The sequence below is a fragment of the Apodemus sylvaticus genome, chromosome 10 (genome assembly GCF_947179515.1).
Source record: "Apodemus sylvaticus chromosome 10, mApoSyl1.1, whole genome shotgun sequence".
NCBI lineage: Eukaryota > Metazoa > Chordata > Mammalia > Rodentia > Muridae > Apodemus > Apodemus sylvaticus.
In genome coordinates this window covers 75,909,573-75,933,987 of record NC_067481.1, presented here as the reverse complement: position 1 = coordinate 75,933,987, position 24,415 = coordinate 75,909,573, and the positions used below count along the sequence as shown (strand labels likewise).

At 40.1% G+C, this 24,415-nt stretch overlaps 2 protein-coding genes across 8 annotated transcripts in view; both read right to left on the bottom strand.

Moving 5' to 3' along the window:
* Positions 1-24,415, bottom strand: part of LOC127693473 (T-cell-specific guanine nucleotide triphosphate-binding protein 2-like) — a 444,108-nt gene that overhangs the window by 351,316 nt on the left and 68,377 nt on the right. The window lies entirely within an intron of this gene.
* The window catches only part of LOC127693480 (uncharacterized), a 51,487-nt gene continuing 28,976 nt past the window's right edge, over positions 1,905-24,415 (bottom strand). The window contains 3 exon segments of the mRNA XM_052194381.1: positions 1,905-3,029; positions 3,032-4,298; positions 12,476-13,706. Of these exon segments, the coding sequence (XP_052050341.1) occupies positions 2,977-3,029; positions 3,032-4,298; positions 12,476-13,684 (2,529 nt within the window). The 5' untranslated portion in view covers positions 13,685-13,706 and the 3' untranslated portion in view covers positions 1,905-2,976.

Here is a 24,415-nt window from a genome sequence, read left to right as displayed (position 1 = left end):
GACAGCTATATCAGGCTCCTGTCAGCAAGCACTTGTGGGCATCCACAATAGTGTCTGGGTTTTGTAACTAAATGGGATGGATCCCTGGTGGGGCAGTCTCTGGATGGTCTTATAGCCAACAAGTTTTATTGGCTAAGCTTAGTAGAAGTTTGGCTTGAAACAGTCCCATAGCAGTTTCTATGTAGAGGGATTAGGAATGTATGGTGCCTGATTTGTTTAGTCTTCTTGATTCTTTTTCATTATTGGCAGCCAAAATATTCAGTTTTGATTTTTATCAATTTGAAAGGAATCCAGAGTTTTTCCAGCGGAAACAAATACAAAGCCTTTCCACAGTCTGTAACAACACATTTCCTTCCCTCCATCTGTCCGTGAAGTGGGGATATCCTATTCTCTCTCCTTCTCCTAGAATTCCATCCTTTTTATTAGAGCTCTCATTTATTGCTTCCTGACTTTTGCTCATAAGCCAACAGCACTTTGTTGACAGGTGATGGTTCCATGCATTGCACAAGAGACTCCTCTATAGCAGGAGATGTCAGATGACGTCTAGTACAAATGCCTCAGTTTAACCAATGGAAGTCCATAGAGATGAAAAAAAAATACCCAACAACAAAAGCCTTGCCATTTCTTAGAGAAGAGAGAATTCTTGGTGTTTGGACAGAATCTGCAATACCAACTCTCCAAAATATTGTGAGGCTGCAAGTCTGCCCAGCAGATACTGTGTTTTCCAAGTCTCACAACTGAGTGGGCAAATGAAAGATGGAAGCAGGGGGAGAAATAAAGACAGAAGAAGGGAGAAGAATGAGGAGGAAGAAGAGCAAAAGCCTGAGGAATAGAAAGAGAGGAAAGAGGAAGACAAAGAAGGAAGTTGAGGGAGAGAGACATTAAGCGCTTATGTTAGGCGCCCCTTGTCCAGCAGGAGGGATGATTTTAAGATGTTTTTGAGCCTTTACCATACCACAAGAAATGATAATTTAATAAAAGCTTGTTTTGCCTACAACCCAGGTTTCAAACTCATCCTTTTGACTGGTGAAAGTTTTGGAATAAAATGTCTGTGTCAGGACAGAACTCCAGGTGTGTTTACTGATCCGTGCATTACCCAGCTCTCCCTGGAAGTAGGATAGACAATGGTCATCATCCCATCTGCTCTGTGCTTATCATGTCTATGTAGATACCACCTCATGTAGAGATGTGTGCTGGGAAGCAGTCCCCTCTACTTCCTAAACCTCAAAAGAAAGTCAAGAGAGGATTGTAGCAACAAGCCCTTCTGCATGGTGTCAAAGCATCATCTGTCAGCAAAGAGCTGAATGCCCACAGAAAGGCAGGAGAAAATAGGTGGGACAACTCAGGGATATATATGTATATGTGTATGTGTATGTGCATGTGCATGTGCATGTATATATATATATATATATATATATATATATATATATATATATATAACTGGGAAACAATCAGGCTGAAGAGATTCACTACAAAATTGTGGAGGAAATTGAATGCATGAAACTGAGAATAGGCAACCAGACTTGTCTCAGACATAGAATAGTATAAACAGGTTATAAGTTAGTTGTGGAACACACTTAACTAAGGGATAGGCATTAATATATAAATAAATGAACCTCTGTGTCAATATTCTGGAACTGAGGCAGATACAGAAAAGCACAAATGGTTACACAGTGTGCTAATTTCTTCATCTCAGGAGAGTGTTGCACAGCTTGGGAAATCTCCTTGGGACAAATGATCCCAGTTTAATTAGGCAAAGTTATTATAAGTCACAGGTATACAACCATATATTTTTATAATGACACTTTAATGGAAGAGAGTTCTCTTTTTTAAATATGCCACATTTTTTTTTTATTTTCTACATTCTTTGTTTACATTCCAAATGCTTTCCCCTTTCCCAGTTCCCCCCTCCCCATATGTCCCATAAGCCTTCTCTACACTCATTCTCCAATTACCTCCCTCCTTTTTCTCTGTCCTGTTACTCCCCTACAATGCTGGATCAGGCCTTTCCAGGATCAGGGCCCTCTCCTTATTTCTTCATGGGAGTCATTTGATATGCTACTTGTGTCTTGGGTATTCATAGCTTCTGGGCTAATTAATATCCACTTATCAGTGATTGCATTCCATGCATATTCTTTTGTGATTGGGTTACCTCACTTAGGATGATATTTTCCAGTTCCCACTATTTGCGTACAAATTTCATGAATTCATTATTTTTAATTGCTGAGTAGTATTCCATTGTGTAAATATACCACATTTTCTGTATCCATTCCTCCACTGAGGGACATCTGGGTTCTTTCCAGCTTCTGGCTATTATAAATAGGGCTGCTATGAACATAGTGGAGCAAGTGTCCTTATTGCATGCCAGGGAATCCTCTGGGTATATGCCCAGGAGTGGTATAGCAGGGTCCTCTGGTAGTGTCATGTTCAGTTTTCTGAGGAACTGCCAGACTGATTTCCAAAGTGGTTGCACCATCTTGCAATCCCACCAGCAGTGGAGGAGTGTTCCTCTTTCTCCACATCCTCACCAACACCTGCTGTCTCCTGAGTTTTTAACCTTAGCCATTCTGACTGGTGTGAGGTGAAATCTTAGGGTTGTTTTGAGTTGCATTTCCCTAATGACTAATGTTGTTGAGCATAGGGTTATTTGGTTCCCTGGGGTCTAACTTCTTGAGTTCTTTGTATATATTTGATATTAGCCCTCTGTCAGACGTAGGGTTGGTGAAGATCTTTTCCCAGTTTGTTGGTTGCTGTTTTGTCCTTTTGACAGTGTCCTTTGCCTTGCAGAAACTTTGTAATTTTATGAGGTCTCATTTGTCGGTTCTTGATCTTAAATTATAAGCTATTGGTGTTCTGTATTGCTGTAGTGATATTCTATCTGTGAAAGAGAAGAATCCTCTGATATTTTCCAGAAAATGTTTGCTGCTTAAAAGCAGGCTTTAAGTCAGTGCCTGTAACCAATGCAAAGTCAGTGCCTCATAGCTTTCTTCCTGTTCCCCAGTATATAGGGAGATCAGCCTGGACAACCTTTGCTTCTGTGATAAAATCTCTTCCATATTAAGGAGAGACTTGGCATCACTTGCCACAGTATCAATGAAGAGACTTTTCCAATAGTAAGTCTTTTTAAAGTAAAGGCCTGAGGCAAGTGGTCCCCCAGTAACACAGGAAATATGTTCAATATACTTTAACACTTTTTCTTTGAAGGACATGTCTTTATTCTTTGTTAACAAATGGAAACACTTAAGGTGTGCTTTGATTTCATTCACAGGCACATTGAAAACTTTGGCAATATTTTCCAGTGAGGCTTCATCCAGTCCAAAGTATGACCTGTAGAGATTCAAGGTTTTCTCTAACTTTTGTATTTCATCTCCGATGAAGCCCACAAGTGGAATGGTGGCCAAAACTCCTGCCTTCAGGGCCTCCAGCCAGATCTTCTGTCTGAGGAAATCCCTCTTGCGGTCAATGGCAGTCTCAGTAACACTGTGCAAGGACATCATGAAGATGTGGCGTTTGTGGGCTGGGAGCTCACTGAGTAGGGTGGTCTCCAGCTTTGGGAAGTCAAAGTCAGACACATCTAAGTTAGAGACTAGGAAGACTGGAGGCTGACTGGAGAGAGCCTTCTGAAGATGCCCTGAACAGTCTTCTCTAATTTTCTTTAAGACACTGTCTCTATTGAAAGTCCTAGGTTTACTCCTCTGCTCATTACTGACATCTTGATCTATCTTGGTACGGACAAAGTAGAACTTGGTGTTCATCTTTTCAATGGCTTTGGCCAGATGTATTTCAATTTCTTTGAAGTGTGTGGCAGAGATGATAATGAAGAAGTCATACTCATCAAACTTCATTTCCATTAGGTAGTTTTGTGGTGGGAAGTTAGTGGTTCCAATGCCAGGCAGGTCCCATATTGTCACATTGGGAAGCTTTGCGTGTGGGTATGGAGTTCTCTTCATGGTTGTCTCTACCACCCCAGTGGGGGCTGCACCTTCTTCTTCATCCCTCACTCCCCTCAGGGCATTGATAAAGCTAGATTTCCCTGTCCCTGTTTCTCCAGTCACAGCAATGTTCAGTGGGGCTTTGTCAATGTTTCTCAGAGCATGAGTAATTGTAGACAATGCCCCCTGAAGGTTCTTATCCTTCAGATGGGATTCAATTAAGGTGATGGTTTCCTCAGAGACGATTTTGCCTTCCTTCTTGAAATTCTTAAAAAATTTTTCAAAGCTGAATGCCAAAAGTTGATCCGTTAAAGGAGAGGGTGTGCTAGAGGAAGTCTCCCATATGTCTGTGTGCAGTTGAGGATGCTGAATAAAGAAAAAAAGAGAGACACTGTAATTATCAGTACAGCAGGGCAAGGCCTAGGAGTTTGTTCTTATGGTAAAGAGGGACCTCAGCTGCTGATACCATTATTAACAGAACACTTCCTTTCTGCTCCAGGCTGCGGGCTCGATCTCTGCTCTGCATGCCACATGCCCTCATTCAGCCCTTTTCTTCTACCGTGGTCTTCCTCTTCCTTTGTTTCCCATTCATCATCTACTTGTTCTATGTTTTTCCTGCATCAATGTTTACTTCTTATTTTGAGTTGCCTTTGCATTCCATTTACTCCTATTAATACCCATAGGTTTTAAAACCCTTAACAATATAGATCAGCATATTAAAAACCTTATATCTTATGGAAAAGCTCCCTTTCTCCTTTGAGTGCTTAGGCCCCATGATCTCTGTTCCCTTACCACAGCCATTCCAGTTTCTCTTGTGTAGTCTGTGAATAAAGCGATAAGCAGCATACCTTCTTCTCAGCACCTCATAGTGCCTTCTCCACAACTGACCATATAATTGGTCACAAAATAGGCCTCAACAGATTCAACAAGGTGAAGCTAATCCCATGCTTCTTATAAGATCACTGTGGAGTAAGGCTGCTCTTCAATAGCAACAGAAAGCCTACATAAACATGGAAGCTGAACAATACCCCACTCAATGAAAACTTGGTCAAGGAAGAAATAAAGAGTGAAATTAAAGACTGTTTGGAGTTTGGTGAAAATTATATTGGCCACAATATACCCAAACTTATGGGGCACAATGAAAGCATTGATAAGTGGAAAACTCTGCTTTCAGTGCCTCCACAAAGAAACTGGAGAGAACATACACTAGCAGGTTAACTGGACACCTGAAAACTCTAGAACAAAAAGAAGCAAATATAGCCAAGAGGAGTAGATGGCAGGAAATAATCAAACTCAGGGCTGAAATCAACCAAGTAGAAACAAAAAGAACTATACAAAGAATGAACAAAACCAGGAGCCGATTCTTGGGAAAATCGACAAGATAGACAATCCCATAGCCAGACTACCCAGAGGGCAAAGAGACAGTATCCAAATTAACAAACTCAGAAATGAAAAGGGAGGTATAGCAGAAACTGAGTAAACTCAATAAAATCATCAGATACTACTACAAAAGCCTATACTCAAAAAAAAAAAAAAAAACCCTGGAAAATATGAATGAAATGCATAATTTTCTAGACAGAAGTCAGGTGCCAAAGTTAATTAGATAACTTTTAGGATTAGATAAACCATCAAAACAGTCCCCATAACCCCAAAAGAAATAGCAGCAGTCATAAGATATCTCCCAACCAAAAATAAGTAAATAAATAAATAAATAAATAAATAAATAAATAAAATAAAGCCAAGGACCAGATGGTTTTAGTGCAGAATTCTATCAGACCTTCAAAGAAGAACTAATGCCAATACTCTTCAAAATATTCTGCAAAATCAAAACAGAAGGAACATTACTCAATTCATTCTATGAAGCCACAGTTACACTGCATATTCTCCCTTGGAGATGAAATGCTTTCTGTCTAATCAGGACTCTGTCACAATTTTCATTCATAGAGGATTTCATAAGAGATTTTTCTACTTCTATCATGTTTAATGTTCCAAATAGATTTCAAAAACTGGTTGAGTGCATATTACTTTAAGCATCAGAAGAAATCATGTACATATAAGAGGCATTTAATATGATACATTATTTTATGACTTAAAAATGACAATACTGAGATGTATATTTTAAAATAATTTTATTAGCTTTTTTAAAAAAGAAAAAGTTTATTAACAGTAGACATAACACACACACACCAGATAATAAGGCAGAGTAAGATCATAGGAAGTTAGAAAATAAGGAAGGAAGGAAGCAATCAAGTTTGAATAAGTACCCAAGGAATTCAGATGCTCCAAAGCAGAGATGAAAGAAATGTCAAAGAAGGTGACAAAAGATTCTAAGATTCCTGTGCTTATAGTTTATAAACATTCATATTATCAAACTTCATACTTCACATAGTGATCTACAGACTCAATGTAATCTCAAGTACAACCTCAATGCCATTTAGAATGGAACTAGACTGTGGAATGACAAAACTCACATGGGAACACAGAAGACTACAGTCAAACCAGATTGATCAAATCCAATGGTGTTAGGAGTCATTATAATACCTGATTTCAAGGAATCGCACAGAACCACAGTGAAAAAAAAAAAAACAGTCCAATAATGCTATGAAGACAGGACCATAGACCAACAAACTGACAGGAAGGGCATATCCAGAACTATATTAATAACTGTGCAGCCAACAGAATGCATTTACTGTCAGTCAATATCTCAACAAGGTTTCCAAATGATCACAGGATACAAAGGGCACATGGTTTGAGGAATGGAACTGTGCAAACTGTGGACATCAGGCTGTAACCCGTCCCGCGGGTCAGTTATTCCAGGGTTCCGAAGGGGTGCTACCTGCAGGTCAAAAAGGGGGAGAGAAGGAGGGAGGCCAAGCACCAAGAAAGACAGACAGTCTGGGTTATGTCAAGGCCTCGTTTAATGTTCTGGGGTACACAGGTTTTAAGGCTTTCAGGAGGGGCGTACATCTCCTCCTTTTTTCTTTCTTAAGTTGGGGGGTGGCTATGGAAAGAGGGTCGGTGGAGAGCCTGTTTTAGGCTATGTGGTTTTGCCCCCACGTCCAGCACCGCAGTAACTAGGCCTTTTTAGATCCTAGTAGGGCAGGGCCTCTGCCTTAGGCTATGTAAGTTGCATCCACTCCTGGCATCACATCCCACTCCAATGGCTTAATCAGGCCCTTGGTGGGTGTGACGGGCATCCAGGTAGAGGACTCACAATAATCCCGTCATGGAGTTACCCTGCAGCCAAGAGGCGGTGTGCATCTGGCTCGTGGCACCACAATATTTCCCGTCATTGGCTACTCCACAGCTTATGGCCCTCAGCCACTATTAGGAGCCAGAGGTCACCCTCTCTGGCATTGACGTTTCTACTGCTTAGGAACCAAGAAAGCTCTTTGCCTGCAGCAAGGGTAGAGAACTGAAGGCCGATGGTTGCTACCTCCACGTTTGTCAAGGCAGAATCAATCTGTGATTTAACAAAACTGGTTAATCTGTTAAAGGCCCAGGGGCCAAATGACAAAAGAAACAAAAGACCCAGGAGGGGCCCCAAAAGGCTGGAGAGCAAGGTGGAAAGCCAGGGTGAAATCTCAGCATCAGCATACTCTGGCAGCTAGCCTGTTCATTCAGCATCCTGTAGAAAGAACACAAACATGCCCTCTTCTCTACACTCAGAGAGATCCCTAGCATTAAAATTTAAAAATTTTATGGTATATAGAGATGTGATTCTCCCCTTTTTTATTATAAAAATATTGTTGTAATGTTTTATGGGCCTGTTTTATAATATCTTGTCTTTGTAAATTATGAGGAATCTTAGTAATATGATTAATATTAAATTGTTAATAAGACATCTCAAATGACTGATTATAATAATCAGTTATAATATTTGTCTTAATCTGATTTGGAACATTTAGTATTAAAAAATAACATATGTAACAACTAATTTTATATTTTGATTCTTATGTTAAAACAGTTATAACTAGAAAGCCTAAAAAGCTGTCAATAGTTGTATGTATATTTTTGATTAATTTTTTAAATTGTATTTGTACAAACAATTGTAAAAGTTAAGAATTAGTATCATTAAAAAGAAACAACTTTAAGCAATTTGTAAGCCATGAGCTATATATGTATATTATTAATATAAAAATCAAAAGTTTGATTTTTAACATTTTAAAACAAATAGCTACAGCACCCAATTCAATTATCTGTTCTGAAGCAAGGGGACACTCAAAAGAATAAACATGTGATCTAATTATATGAGCTTTACTCCCACAGTAGCTACATTTTTATAGGATGTATGTATAAATCTATAACAATATAAAAACATGTATAGAGGCAAATTTTTAACAATTTATCTTTTAGATAACAATTATTAATTTTGTCAAAAAGGCTTGTCATGTAATAGATTAACAATTAATAATAATCAATTTGTTGTTTAAATAAGGAACAAACATTTTATCACGCTCTTAAAACAGTCTTTTAAAAATATTTTTATGATTTTATTTTGTAACATTTTATTATTATATCAAATCTTTATTGGAGGATGTCAAAATCGTATTTGGAGAGATTTTACATTAATGTTCTCTTTGTTAAGGAATGGAAGTGAACATATATCAAACTGTTGACAAATACTTATGGTAGCTTTCTCCAAGTTATGTCTCTCAGTATTTGTTTTGCATCTATCTTGAGAACATCAGAGACTTAAATGACAAACTTAAAGCAGAGTCTTAGGCAAAATATTTATCTTAACACCTTTTGAAAATCATTTTCTTAAAAACTTTAAAAGCCCATGTTAAGAGCAAGCCATTTCTTGAGGAATAACTTTCTAATGAAATTCTTTTATAGATCTAAGTTTGAACTTTATTTTGAACCACATCTGTATGAATCTGTTAAAATGTTCTTTTGGCCAGAAACTCTCTAAGTGAGGCCTGCAAGACAAAACTGCATCTCTCAGTCCTCTGCAGCTTTGAGCGGCTTTGAGGCAGCTCTGAGCTTTGTATTAACTCAAATGTAAATCTCCTGATCTGAGTTTGTTACCTCTAAGGCCAGACCTACACCCACCGGTCCTGTAAGGAGTAACCAGACCCCATTGTATGAAGGTCAAATAACAAAAGGAACCTGTAATATCAAAGCATAACTACAATTTGTTGAAAGCAAAACCCAGTTTTAAACAATCTTTTCTCCTTAAAATTAATGGCAAATATATTTTTATATTGTAAAGTTTGTCCATCATCTTGTGTTTGAATGTATGACTTTGTAACTTATTGAAGAGACATTATTTTAAATCGTATTTCTTATAAATCCAATCTCCAGGCCAAGATTCACACAAATCACCATGCTAATTTAGAAGCATCTTAGAGGCCTGTATTTCCTGGGTTGCGTCATGCCATGTGTAGCTAGTTAAGATGACTCTGACACTGAATCACCAGTTTTAAACTAACCTTTTCTTCAAAACACTATACCTTTTAAATTATAGCCAATTAATTTATAACTCTATAGCCAAGATATGTAAAACATTTATACCTTTAAGACTAATTAGAAATAAAAATGAAGTGATCATATAAATCTCATAAATTTAAACCAAATACATTTTTTTTTCTAGCTGTACCTTCAGGGGAATAAAGCACTTTGAACCCAATCATCGTCATGATAGAAATTTTTCTAGGAGAATTAACCATTTCCACTTGTCCGGCTCCTGGCCCTTTAAAAAGCAGCTTTTTTTTTCCCAGCTGTCTTTGACTCCTACCTTAGAATGTGAGGCACCTCAAATTAGCCTCCTCTGTGTAAACCACAATTGGCAGGACTGCCAGCAAGATAACGCCTTTTTACCATTTTTTTTTTTTACATAAAACATAAAAACAACCAATCATTCAGCCAAACAAAACAATAGACAACATGAATTGACACACATATAGACAAGTTTTGGTGCACCAAAGACGTACAATAGACAGAGAGGGAACTTGATGTCCCCAAAAGATCCAAATATCTTAACCTGAACTAAGGAGATCTCCAGTAGGTTTCAGAGAGAAAACAGGACGTCTCCCATTTTCTTCTCCTTTCCAGGAGAGTTTTGAAATAGCTTCTAACCATTATTATTATTATTTTTTTTTTGATACCGTGTCCTACACATGGAAAAACTGCTTTTCTGCAACCTGCTTTTTCTCTTATTTAAGATTTAACAAGGAGGAAGGAGGATGCCTAGTTGAACACACACACCTGTGGAGAGGGGAGGAGAGCCCAGGAATTTCTCTGCAGTCCAAGTCTTACATGCTGCCCATGAGCAGTTTTTCTTCCGCCGCCTCAGCAGCAGTCTCTGACTTCTACCTGCATGGGTCTCCCCTGTCCATTTTTGCCTAGTCCCTGTCCAGGGAGATAGCCCTGGGAGAGCATTTGTTGAGCAATAACCTCATTGGGACTATACATAAGGACTTTCATTTGAGAGAGAATGTCTCTTCCCCAGAGGTTAACAGGCAGACCAGAAACCACGACGGGCTGAGTAGAGCCAGTATTTCCCTCTGTCCTCCCAAGTCAGCAACTTTGAGCTTTGGAGAGTGTTTTTTTGATTGTCCAATCCCCTGCAGATGGGTCAGAGAGGCTTGCAAAAGCCAAGCAGGGGGCCAAGCACATTGCGAGATCACAGTAGAATCGGCACCTGAGTCTAAGATGCCCTCAAAGCTTTTACCATTTATTTTAAGGCTGAGTATAGGACGATCTCTAGTGATTACCTGGACCCAGTAAAGGTCTGAGGGACTTTGCTGAGAGGAGCCGCACTGCATGCCTATCACTGGGTATAGGGTGGCGGGCCACGTGAAGGGGCTTGTTTTGGCTCTGGCTTTTTCTAGGCATTTGACTTTGAAATAAATCTTGAAGTTAGAATGACCATTTGTCCCTCATAGCTCCTTTAAGAGGACTGCTTGCTCTCTGCAGCTTTTCTCCTCCAAGTTGGCTTTCTCCCCAGGGGGTCTCTAAACTTAATGGCATATCAGCAAGGGATGGGTCTCTGAGGAGCAGAGGATAAAGAGAAGTTACAGGAGCGGATGGTGGGGACTCAGACCTGTCTATAACGACCAAGGAAGGTTTTGGAGAGTTCTTTTTATGGGAAAGCAAGGTCACAGAAGCTGCCCAAGACAAAGGGCGGAGGCAATATTCAGCAGGGTCCTCGTTCGCACTCTGAATGAGCCCCCAGTAACTAAAGAATGTATCAGACATTGGTTCACCTGTACCTGTTTTCAAAATCTTATTAATTTCTTTACCAACCTTATCTCAAGTTAGCGGGTGAATGTCAGGTCCACTTAAAATTAACCAAGGACATTTCTCATGACAAAACAAAAGAACTTAATTAAATCTTTTTTCTTAACTCTTACTCCTCTCTCCCTGAATGATTGCTTGATTTCTCCTATGAATCAAGCCTCTTTAGCCTCTTTTTTTTTTTCCCCAATGACAATCGGACGACAATGTTTGCCCACTCACCTGCCCCTCCAGCGACACACGAGCGATGCGGTCTGTGGGGTCCTTGATTCCTTTTCCCCGGATTTCTCCTCCGTCATCCGGTAGTTGACCGTACTTAGGGTCCCTGGTTCGGGCGCCACTGTTCCCGTCTCGCGGGTCAGTTATTCCAGGGTTCCGAAGGGGTGCTACCTGCGGGTCAAAAAGGGGGAGAGAAGGTGGGAGGCCAAGCACCAAGAAAGACAGACAGTCTGGGTTATGTCAAGGCCTCGTTTAATGTTCTGGGGTACACAGGTTTTAAGGCTTTCAGGAGGGGCGTACCCCAAGGCAAGGACAAAGGAAGAAAGGGCAATCCTAGCAGTTTCAGCAGGAAGAGATAAGGGTCCTCCTGTGGAGACAATAGGTGTTTGCACAGGCTGGAGCCTGCCACAGTTATCTCAGGACTTCCTTCCACCACAATTACCGGAGTCGTGGGAGATGATGCAGGCAGGATCATTCTGCAGTTATCTTCGAGACAATGGCTAAACCAAGGCCCACGGGAGAGGCTCTAGTTAATTGTTCTTATATTTTAGCAGCCACCACCTTAGGGCTATGAGTAAGCAATAGTCCGAATAGCTCAGGATGGCTTCCCACATCAGGCAAGACTAAACCTTGACCCTCACCCTTTACCCTATACAAAAACGAACTCTAAGTTGGCCAAAGAGCTTACTATATGATGGAGACCTTGAAGCTCTTAAGGGAAATGGATATGAAAATGTCGTCAGATTTTCCCTCATGGTGTCAGAAAAGCATAGGAATCAAAAGCAAACTGACAAGTAGCGTTCCATCTGACTGAAATACTTCTTAAATACAAAGCAACTAGACACCACGGTCATGAGATGATTTACAATGAAAAGCCTTAGGAGTGCATCATGTAACAGTCTCAACCAGAGAGACCCCCAGGATGTCAACAGGTGCTGAAAAAGGATATGACAAAATTCATCAGGATCACATTGAAACATGTCAGGAAAGTGAAATAAAAAGGTAATTCCTGCAACAACTTTGGAAATGTTTTCCCCACGGACTCCTCTCAACATAGAGATGTTAGAATTGAATGTGCTTACCTTCTTTCTTAAAAGCTCTTCTTTGCTAAGGATAATTTTAACATCACTTGCAACCGTGTCAATGAAGTAATTTTTCAAGTGGGAAAACTTTGAAAAGTAAGGATTTCTAATGTACTTCAATATTCTATCTGTTAAGGATATATCTGGCTCATCTGCGAGTAAATATGGAGACTTAATGTTTGCTTTGAGTTCCTTCAGTGTCATATTCAAATCCTCAGCAATGTTTTCCAGTGATGCCTCATCCAGGCCAAAGGAAGATCTACATTCATTCAAAGTCTGTTCCAAGATCTCCATGTCATTTTGGGTCAATCCTCTGAACGGTATGGTAGCCCATGCTCTTGGCATTCTGGATACCTTTGAGATCGCTTGTTTCAGCATATCCCTCTTCCGGTCTATGGTGGAATCTGTGACAATTGGCAGAGTGAGCATGAACATGTGGCGATTGTAGGCCGGGAGCTCACTCAAAAGGGTAGATTCCAGCTTTGGGAAGTCAAAGTCAGACACATCAAAGTTAGAGACTAAGAAGACTGGAGGCTCCTGTTGGGTAACTTCCTTAAGTATACTTGAAAAGGCATTTCGAATCTGCTTTAATGTGTTCTCTCTCTTGAATCTCCTAGGATATGTCCTTTCTATAGCCCTTAGATCAAGATCTATATGGGTTCTAACAAAATAGAAACTCCTATTCATTTTCACAATGGCCTTGATAAGTTGTATGTCATCACGTTTCAGCCATAGAGAAGAGACAAAAATTAAGAAGTCATACTCCTCAAATTTGATTTTCTTCAGATAATCATGTGATTGGAAAGCAATAGACCCAATGCCAGGCAAGTCCCATAGTGTCAAACTTGGAAACTTTACATATTGGTATGGTGTTCTCTCAGTGGTTGTAACTATGTCCCCAGTAGTAGCTGCACCTTCTTCATCAGCCCCCACTCTCTGTAGAGCATTGATGAGACTGGACTTTCCAGCCTTTGTCCTCCCCATCACTGCAATGTTCAGTGGGGATTTCTCAATGTCACCCAGAGCTTTGCTGATTGCAGAAACTGTTTCTTGAAGGTTTCCATTCTCTAGGGATGATTCAATGAAGGCCTTTAATTCCTGAGACAGGATTTTGTTTTCCATCTTGAAATTTTGAAGATTTGTGCCAAAGCTGAAGGTAAAATTAAGATCCTCCTTTGGAGAGCATGTATAAGAGGGAGTCTGACCCATGCCTGGGGAATGTAGATGGTACCTACGGGAGGAAAGAACCAGGAAGTTCAACAAATTAGTTCAGGAAGTACAACCAATGGGAGAGCATGGTCCAGTATCTGCCCCTACATTATAAACAGGGACTTACTTCTCATTAACAAATTTGCAAGACTGATTAGCACTTACTACTGGATTTAGCTTTAAATTTTTGTTTGACTCAAACTTTTTGATCTTTGAGTATTTTCTTCTTTACAGTGTTTTTAGTTCATCAAGATCAAATTTAAGCTAAGGATGCTGTTCTATGGATTGACAGTTTGAGCTCAGACTGGGTTAAGATGCCTTGACTATTTTCTGGAAAAGATATTACCCAACTTCATAGTTTTGTCAGTCTTTCGAGTTAAGATCACATTATGACATGCATACTGACTTTCAGGTTTCTTGTTTTATTTCAATAATTGACATGAATGGTAGCAAATTCAATTGGAGAGTTCTCTCCATTGTCAGAAGGAATAATCTTAAGAATGTGGGAGACTCTTCTTGATCTATCCTCTTGGGTTTCCTGTGACTTTGCTATCTATGAAAGTCCTTTGACACTTTGGTGCTGAAAACCCTTTGCTTTTCAATCAAGACCTTGTGCTTGTGGCAGTCATAGGCTCTGGTGGGGAATCGGCTACTGTTATTTGGTTAAGTGGGCATGATATCCCAATTAATTTGCTATCTACATATTTATGTATATCTGTATCAAAGAATTGCTACCCCTGTCAACTTTGGCCATAGAAGCTGCTCTGTATAGTGAGTAACTTTCGATAAACTCGTAATGGTCAAAGAATGTTGCATAAGTGACTTCTGAATGCTCAGCCAAAAAATTTGATACCTAAATTGTGCCCTTTAAGGCTGAGTGTGATGCAGAAGAATCATCAGAAATGATGTGAGACCTGGAAGCATGTGGAGATTTTCTTTTTGACAATGTAAAAATCTCTGAAACAGTAAAAACCCAAAACATTCTATCAATTGGTGAGCTGAAGAGGCAGTCAAGAGACTACACAAAATGGATAATATATACTTGAAAATTTACTCATTATCCTGAACCATCAGACAAAGAGCAATTAAATCAGATTGTTACCACCAAGAAACCATTACCATTACCAAATATAGAAAAGAGGAACCTTATTCACTGTTAAATGTTGAAGTTCCTTCAGAAATTGATCACTGTCCCAGGTACATTACTCAATTCAACCTGAAGTGCCAGCAGCCATTCTCACATAGATCTCAAAACCCCTCCTTTCAGTCATTTCTAGCCTGCTTTTAGAAGGAAATATACTAGCTTAAAGATTAGCCAAGTAGTTAGATGGTCAATACATGCAGAGCTCACCTGAGTGGGCCAGAACAGAGCTCACCTGTGGTTAGGTTACCATAGCAACTCCTTTCCATGTCACCTCCTCATGATCAATTTATTGTGCCAAGTTCCTGCAGCAATATCTGGCTTTTCCCTGAGCTTCTAAGAGACAATTCTGAGAAACTATTCCCACGAATCAATGCCAGCCCCCTGAGATTTTTCCCCAAATACAATGACTTTACCCCTTTACACTTTGCTTGCTTCGTTTTAAATTGCCTTGTGTAAAAAATAAAATTTGAAAGCTTGATCAGAATACTGTCTTGCTGTCTGTCTCTCGCGTTTCTTATCTCTTACCTTCTCCTAGGTGGTCCGGGGACCCTGCTGACTGTCCTGTGGGTCGGGACACTGAAGGACTGTTAGTCAACAAACTACACAGATGCATGCACATCCTTGGTTATAGCTAATGTGTTGATGGTCCCTATTAAATTAATTTAGTGTAGATATTTATATACAGATGAATGGGTGAAGAATGTATATACAGTAAGGCTCTATGTAGTTGTGAAGACTACATGACATTTGCAGAAAAAAAATTAGTGCAACTAGAATTTGTTTTTCAGAGAAAAGTATCCAGAATTCAAGAAAACAATAGCAAAAAACAAAAACAAAACAACCCAAATAACACATGTTGTCTTTCACAGGCTGATGCTAACATTACAAAAATGTATGTGTGTGTGTCCAGAGAACATGGAATACAGAAGCAGAGGCATTCACACGAGTTCAAGGTCAACCTGATCTACAAAGTGAGATCAAGAACATCCAGGGCTGTTATACAGAAAACCTTGTGGGGGGAAAAGCAAAACAAAACACACACCCTCCAAAATATTTGGTTTCACTAGTATATAGTGTCTTTCGTGGGGAATCTCTTGGACCGCAACATATGTAAGTGTTGTAGATTTGTCTTTTAATAAACCCCAAGTGATGTCTCATCTGGTTGATCAACTTAACTCCATCTGGAATAAAGTGAAACCCAACTAGCTGGGCACACTCTGGGAGACATTTTTCTACATTTGGTCATCTGAGGTTGGGAGAACTACCCTTAATCTGGGCTACATCTTCTGGTGGCAGCCCACATGGAAAGGAGACTTGCATTCTTTGCCTGCTTGCTCTCATTTGCACTGGCAAGTTTATCCTTTCTTCTGCTGAGGTATTCTGTCACTGGTATTAGAGCCTAATTCTTAGGGTTTCCCGTGTACACTGAAGGCTGGCTGTGACAGGAAGCCTCATGGATTGAGTTCTGGGCCTTTCCTTCAGGGGACATCTACTGTTAGACTGGGCAGATCACAGGTGGTTAGGCATACTGTTAAATGTCCTTTAATGCATGATGATTCCTGCTAGCCGTTCTGCTCCTGGCAAAAACCTTGACCTAAAGTATGCAGAAATGAGAATATACTACCTATATCATTGTAGTGGCTACTCCTTGTTGTCAAGTGGACTACATCCGGAATGAACTCCAATCCAGAATTGGAAGGCTCACTTGTGATCCTATTCTAGAGGCTGAGAGATACAAATTTCTGTCCTGTACCTTGGAATGGAGATCTTGAGGCATAATGGCTATGAATCCCAGATTATGAAAGGGAGCTCTCTGAGTTTAAGGTCATCTGGGACAAAGCAAGTCCCAGATAGGGGTGTGGTGGCACACACCTTTAATCTGGGCTACACTTTCTGCTGGATATGTACATAAGGACATTGGAAGAAGGAAGATTGGTTCTCTCTTCTTTGCCTGCTTGCCTTGTGGGACTGAGCGACTTCTTGATCCTTGTACTTCCATTCACAGCTCCTGCTGACCATTGTTGGGGAGTTGGACTACAGAATGTAAGTCATGAACAAATTCCCTTACTATATAGGGACTACCCATAAGTTCTGTGAGTCTAGAGAACCCGGACAAATACCCAGCATTCATGTATCTTAATTGTAGAGACACTCTTCAGAATATCTTCTGCAGATGACAAGTTTCCTGTTTGCTCCTTTTCATTCCTATTACAAAGAGCTACATATGTGTTCTGGACATCCTGAAAGAGTTAACTCAGGAACTTTAAGAAGGTCAGAGGCCAAATTATATTCCTGGGTCCACAATGGGTATAGGGGTAGACTGACCTAAGGGTGGGGACACATTTTGAAGGATGGACCTTTGGCCACTTACCTCATCCCATAGAGACCAATCTGTTTAAAGGTAACATATCCCTTTTAAAGGCATATACCCAGAAGATTCCCTGGCATGCAATAAGGACACATGCTCCACTGTGTTCATAGTAGCCTTATTTATAATATCCAGAAGCTGGAAAGAACCCAGATGTCCCTCAATGGAGGAATGGATACAGAAAATGTGGTATATTTACACAATGGAATACTACTCAGCAATTTAAAACAATTAATTCATGAAAATTTTAGGCAAATGGAACTGGAAAATATCATCCTAAGTGAGGTAACCCAATCACAAAAGAATACGCATGGAATGCAATGACTGATAAGTGATATTAATTAGCGCAGAAGCTCTGAATATTCAAGACACAATTAGTATATCAAATGATTCCCAAGAAGAAGGAAGAAGAGGGCCCTGGTCCTGGAAAGACTTGCTCCAGCATTGTAGGGGAGTACCAGGACAGAGAAATGGGAGGGGAGTGTTTTGGGAATGGGTGGAGAGAAGAGGGCTTATGGGACATATGGGGAGGGGAAAAACGGGAAAGGGGAAAGCATTTGGAATGCAAACAAAGAATATAGAAAATAAAAAAAAAAAGAAAAAGCAACAAAGTAATAAAAAAAAAGGAAAAAAGTGGGGGTTGTCTTTATGTTATTAAAAATGGTGATTAGGCTCTGGACATCTTCCACAGTTATTTGGATCAGAAATGATGGAGGGAGACCTCCAGAGCACTAGATTCTAAAATAGCAAACAAAAAAATCTGTCTTTGTGAAACTAAAATTTTTCTTTGAGAATTATATATTACAGAAAACACTACCCCCTTCATATCTCAATTCCTGTATTCATCTTGAAGAAATTATTAAGAGTCATTGATGCAGTTACCTGGGATTTGGTGCTTAAGAGGGTTGTTATTAGGTTGTCTTTCTAGAAAATGTGAAATACTTCAGATTTAAAACAGGATCAATTAAGATTGATTATATAGCCATGATTTCATTTGGTAAAAATCTTTATAATTGTTATTAAGTTCAAGGCATAAGTTATTTGGTACAGAATTTATTTTGATACAAAATCAAGGTTTCCATTGGTATAAATAGTAAAAATTTGAAAGTACAGGGTTTAGACCCAGTCATTCTTTGCAGTTTTTATAACAGATCTGAGATGTTTATGCCTGTGAGTTTAGGGCCAAATAACAAATAAAGGCTCTGTGTTTGTTAGGGTATTTTCAAGATTTTAATCAAAACAGTTGAAAGTTGTCAAGGCTTAACAGTTCAAACATGCTTTAGATAGATAGTTTTAAAAGGCATCAGAAGTCCACAGAATGTGATGTTCTGTGTTATATATTTTCCGTTAATATTGGTTACTCTTGGATTTCTGATGGGGTTGAAGACTGTTAATCTCATAGCCAGCCCAAGCTGTTTAACTTTGAGAAATCTGATATAGATTAAAATAGATGGTTTTCAGAAGACATAAAATTTATGGCCAAGACATGAGTCAGGAGTTAATTCTTATAGTCTTCTAAGATAGTATAGATAACAAAGGTTCTGTTTGACAGAGACTGGGTGTTAGGTCTATCTTATACTTTATAATTTACAAAATGATAATAGTTATGCTCAATTTATAATTATGGAAAAATTTTTTTTATTAAACAGAAAGTGTAGACTATTACAAGATTTCCTATCCCTTCACATTGAGGCATTGAGAGGCCAGTAATTAGAAAAGAGAAAAAAGAAGCTAGAGAGAGAAAAAGAAGTAAGGACTTCAGGAACGGAACAGGAGGAGACCTGAGACTACCTCCCCTCTTACCATGGTAGCTCTCTCACTAAGGGTATATTTCCCCAGAGACTGATTAATCTTTTTGAGACTGTCTTATTTGTAATACAGGAAGCCAAAAAGAATACCCCCTCAGATGCAGCAGGTGTGTGTGTGTGTGTGTGTGTGTGTGTGTGTTTGCCATCAATTGACGAGGCTGTCATGAACAATGGCTTTCCCTGACTAGACCTAACTGGGACTTTAATATGACAAAAGGTAAGGGGCACCTGAAGGTTCACCACCAGTCTCCATTGGCAGGTCTCAAGGGCTACTGTGACAATGGATTTTATAGACCAGGCTAGTAGAGATTTCAGAAAAAAAAGGCTTCAGAGGCTAGAGAGATTTAGTGTAGGTTGTTGAGAAAGTCTGTAGAGAGATTTAGTGCAGTTTGCTGAGACAGGGAGACAGAGGAGGAGAAGAAACGAAAAAAGAGAAAGGAAAAAAATGACAGAGAAGGAAGCTACAAAAAGTCCTGGCTATAATAGTTAGAAAAAGCAAAGAAGAGAGACAGAAAAGGAGCAGTTCACATACTTCAAGGAGAGAGGCCACTGAGCCAGAGTGTGCCCTAACAAATAGAAGCCAGGAGCAGGAATTCCCAGGCCTTGGAAAAAGCGCCCCAAATGGCAAAGGTATTAGCCCTGGATGAAGACAGTGACTAGGAGATATGGGGTTCTGACCACCTCCCCCAACCCAGGAAAACTCTGAGAGTAGAAGAGAAACCCACTCAGTTCTTGGTGGATACAGGGGTTCAACACCAAGCCTTCAAGCCAAGAAAAGATCTTGGATCCAAGAGGTCACTGGCACCAAAATTATTCATGGACTACCTGAAGAACAGTGGACCTAGGGATGGGATGGGTAGCCCATACATTTAGGAGCACCCCAAGACATACTCTCCAAAATGGGAAACCAGATACACTTTCTACCCAACGGGCCACAGCTAACTTGTCTAAAAAGAGGGACTGACCTCTGCTGAAAGTTGCTACAGACAGGAGCAGTTTTCTCCATGAAGGCCAAAGACAAGCAGGTGTTGCTATGGTGGATGCACAAATGTCATCTGAGTAGAAGAACCTTTACTCCTGACACATCGAGGCAAAAAGTAGAGCTAATTGCCTTCACTAAGACCTTGGAGCCAGCAAGAAAATTAATATCCACATGGATAGCAGGCATGCCTTTGCCACAGCCCATGTCCACAGAGATATATATGCCAAGAGGACTGCTCACATCAGAGGAAACCAACAGGAAATCCTGGACCTCTTAGATGCCCTAATGAAGCCAGCAACTGTATTATTCACTGCTCAAGATGTCAGAAGGGAAAAGACTCGGTGGACAATAACCAGGCAGATCAAGTGCTTCCAGAAGAGGCTATGCTGGAGCCTATACTAGTTATGGGCCTTCGAGGGACACCCACTAGGAAATGAGACTAAATTAAGAGATGGCCTCACGTAGAATATGCTAAAGAAAAAAAACCTCAGATTGCTAGCCACCTTACCAACTATTACCAAGAGAAGGCACACACAATAAAGGAGAACTATACTCCCCAGAAAGTAAGCAAAAGACTAGGTCAAATGCACAGAAAGACTCATTTAGGAGATAAAAAGCTTGTCCAGGCAGTTAAGGGACCCAAAGTATACATTTGTAACTCAGGTTTTGGGCCAGAGAGATAATAGAACAGTATATAAGGTATTCAAGCAAGTGAATGCTTATACAGCAAAGAGTAAACAGGGCAAAAGACCTAGAAGAGAACAGCCTAATATATATTGAGAGATTTTATAAAAGCTAAGGCAGGAGAATATGGTTATAAATAACTTCTAGTGTTTGTAGATAGTTTTTCTAGATGGGTTGGGACTTTCCCCACCAAGCTGGAAATAGCTGCCATGATTAGAAGAAATTTTCCCGAGTTTCAGAGTGCCTAAGGTAATTGGATCAGACAATGGTCCTGTTTTAAGGTAAGTCAGAGATTGATAAAGATTTGGGGGACTCATTGGAAACATTATTGGACATACTGTCCCCAGAGCTCAAGACAGGTAGAGAAAATAAACAAAACCCTATGAGAGACCTTAACTAAATTGACCTTGGAGACTGGTTCATGCTGGATGCTGTCCCCTTCTTGTTCCTGTTCCTGTTCTGAGCCCAACAGCCCCTGCCATTTTAGCCATCTTGAGATCCTCTTTGAAACCTCCTTTGGTGTCCACTGGGCCCTACCAGGAGGTGTCTGTCGCTCAACATGAGATTTTTCTCAAACTCTCTGTGCCTTAAATACTCCAGGCATGCCAGGGACTCCTCACTGCTTCCAGACTGATGACTTGATCTGTGTAAGAGAGCTTCAGGAACAGTCGCTGGAACCCTGATGAAAGAGACCCTTCCTGATGCTGCTAGCCACTCCCACAAGCCTCAGTGTGGACAGTACTGAGGCCTGGGTGTATGCTTCCCATGTGTAATCTGCAGATGCCCTGCTCTCTAGACACCCGATGGACGGAACAGAAGATAGACAATCTCCTCAAGTTCCATATCACTTGACCTTGATCATGACTGCCTAGTGTTACCCTTAGTTTCTGGTTCCTTTCCCCATCCTGTTACAGGCCATAGTCTGCCACTGGAAAACTAGGATTCTTTGGTCCAGGAAGAGGTGGTTTGAAATCTGAATGTAATTTTGGGTATCTCACAAAGTCCAGTCAAGTTAATATCTCAAATTAAGCATCATATACATCTGTAAAAGGCTCGCTAGGCTTTCTCGGGCAATACAGGGTGTTTACCTAAAGTTCAGGGCACATGTGGCTAAACTCCTTCTTCATCTTGTTCTTGCTGTCATGCCGGCCTGGGAGCTGAAGAAGGGTGGTTCCTGTGTCTAGCATCCTGGTGAAAATGACAGCATTGTAGAGCTTGGGAAGCTGCCTGGCTCAAGCTGTCTACTATTCACTGATGTGACTTACCACATGCCTTCTGAACTCTACACTCATTGCTGTTATGGTTTAGCTGGATTTATACTGTAGAAGTTGGCAAATGCTAGTTGCCTACATGTTTGTTGAATTTACTATGTCAGTTACCTAGACTGTTTTCCATTGCTGCAATAAAGAATTCTTACCAAAAGAAAAAACAAAAACAAAAAAACAAAAAAACAAAACAAACAAACAAACAAAAGAGTACTTCTGCCTAGTCTGCTGGTTGCATTTTTCTCTGTGCCACGCCTGGAGCCATCGCGGGCCCTCCAAGGCCCCTAGCGATCAGTTCCTTTTAGTCCCTAGCCTCAGCCCGGGGCTGCCCTAGGCCCTGGGCGATTAGCTGGATCAGCTCCAGCCTCTAGCCTTCAACCTAAATGAACTAACTCATTCCTCCTCCAAGTGTCTCTCTGAGTAAAAAGTATCTACTGCCTCTCTGAGTCTAAATTGAGTCTTCGGGAGTATTAAAATATGTTAGGATACAGTTGTATCCTGAATCACACCTGGATAAGCTAAAAAGGTTGTTTTGCTCAAGGACTCCCTGGGTGGGGCCTGTAACAAAAGTCAGTTCCTCTTAAACCTCCCTTGCTATTCAGGTAGGCCTGAGTAGAGATAGTCTATCTGCATAACAAGCAAAATCAAGAGTAAAAGGCTGAACTGGATTAACTTGTGGGGGAAGGTAGGTATGGAACTAGGTGCCCACTCAAACTCCAAGAATCATTTCATTCAACTGACAGAAGTCAAAATTAACATAAAAATCTTGTTTGTCTTCATGTATCCCAATGTCAAGCATGCTAAAGAAGAAACGGAAACAATCTCTTTCATACTGTTTGTCAGCACCTTCTTCCCAATAAGATGCCCTGGAATACGCCTAACCAAAAAGGGAAAAGCCCTCTCTAGTGAAAATTTTAAAAGCTTCAAAAAAAAAAAAATAAGAAGACACTTAAAAAAAAGTACTACTTAGCACCCTGGGAGGCAGAGACAGGAAGATTTCTGAGTTCGAGGCCAGCCTGGTCTACAGAGTGAGTTCCAGGATAGCCATGGCTATACAGAGAAACCCTGTCTCAAAAAAACCAAAAAAAAAAAGTACTACCTATGACAAAGGATTTGAAGAATTTGTGTCATAAAAATGGCTGGCTTAAGAAAATTAATCTATGGATTCAATGCATTTCCTAAATATTCTAAGGTCCATCATTCACAAAATAGAAAAAAAATCCTAAAATTTAGTTGAAAGTATGAATGATCTCAGACAAACAAAGCAAGCCTGAGGGAGGGAAAGTGCTGGTGACATCACTGTCCTTGGTTTCAGGCTCTGCTTCAGAACCACAGTAGGAAAAGCACATGGTGTTGCCTGGATACCAGACACCTTAAAAAGCAGGAGAGCACAGACAAGACAGATATAAACACACAGGCCTATGATCACCTGACTTTGATTTTTTGTGTCTTTCATTCCTCTTCCACTTCCTCTTTTTTTACTTTCAAAGGATCTTATTGGAGAAAAGACTTTCCTTTACAAAAGAACGCTCAATAAATAAAACACACACACAAAAAAAAAAGGAAAAGAAAAGAAAGAAAGAAATGGTGCTCAAAACTCTGGAAAGAAACAAGCTTTAATTAGTAGGGATCAGAAGGGGATTTCCAAGTAGGTTCCAGCTACTCAGGAAATAAGGCCATGGAATACAAGCAGGAGCTCCTGGAAATGAAAAGCTTGTGTACAACAAAGGAAACGGACAAGGAAAGAGACAGCTTGCCAGAGGGGAGGAAATCCTTGTCAGCAATTCATTCAACACAAGATTAATGTTCAAAATAAGCCAAGAACTTAAAACAAAAACCCTGATCAAGAAAAAAAAAATAAGCATCTCAATCAAAACACAATCAACTGAACAGAGTTCTCAGAAGAAGAAAAACAAATGGTCAATAAATACATAATTTTTAACTCGGTCAGCATCCTCAGCCATGAATACAGGTAAATTGTAGCTACCTTGGAATTTCATCTCACCTGAGTCAGAGAAGTTTTCATCAAGAGAGAAAATGGCAAGAGATGCTGGTGTGGACTTAGGGAAGGGGAGTCGTCATTTGCTGCTGTGGGGTTGTAAGCAAGCTCAGCCATTATGGAATCAGTGACACCAAACCTGGGTGTTCCCCAAAAGGACTCTGTATCCTAGCACAGATACTGGGACATCGTGTTCATGACTGCTCTAGTGACAATAGTCAGCCTAGATGATAAGTAGATAAGGAAAATGTGCCACAGAGATACAATGGTATTGGATTCATTCAGAAATATAAATGGATGTGTGTAATTTCCAGGCAAACGGTCAGAGCTACTAAATGTTAAGTGAGTTCACCCAATGCTGGAAAGACAAACATGAAGTGCTCTCTCATATGTGGATTTCAGCTTCTCAAATTTAGGTATGTACATTTCTGTTGTAAGAAGTATTTGCCAGGAAACCAGGAGGCCCATAAAAGGGGTAAAA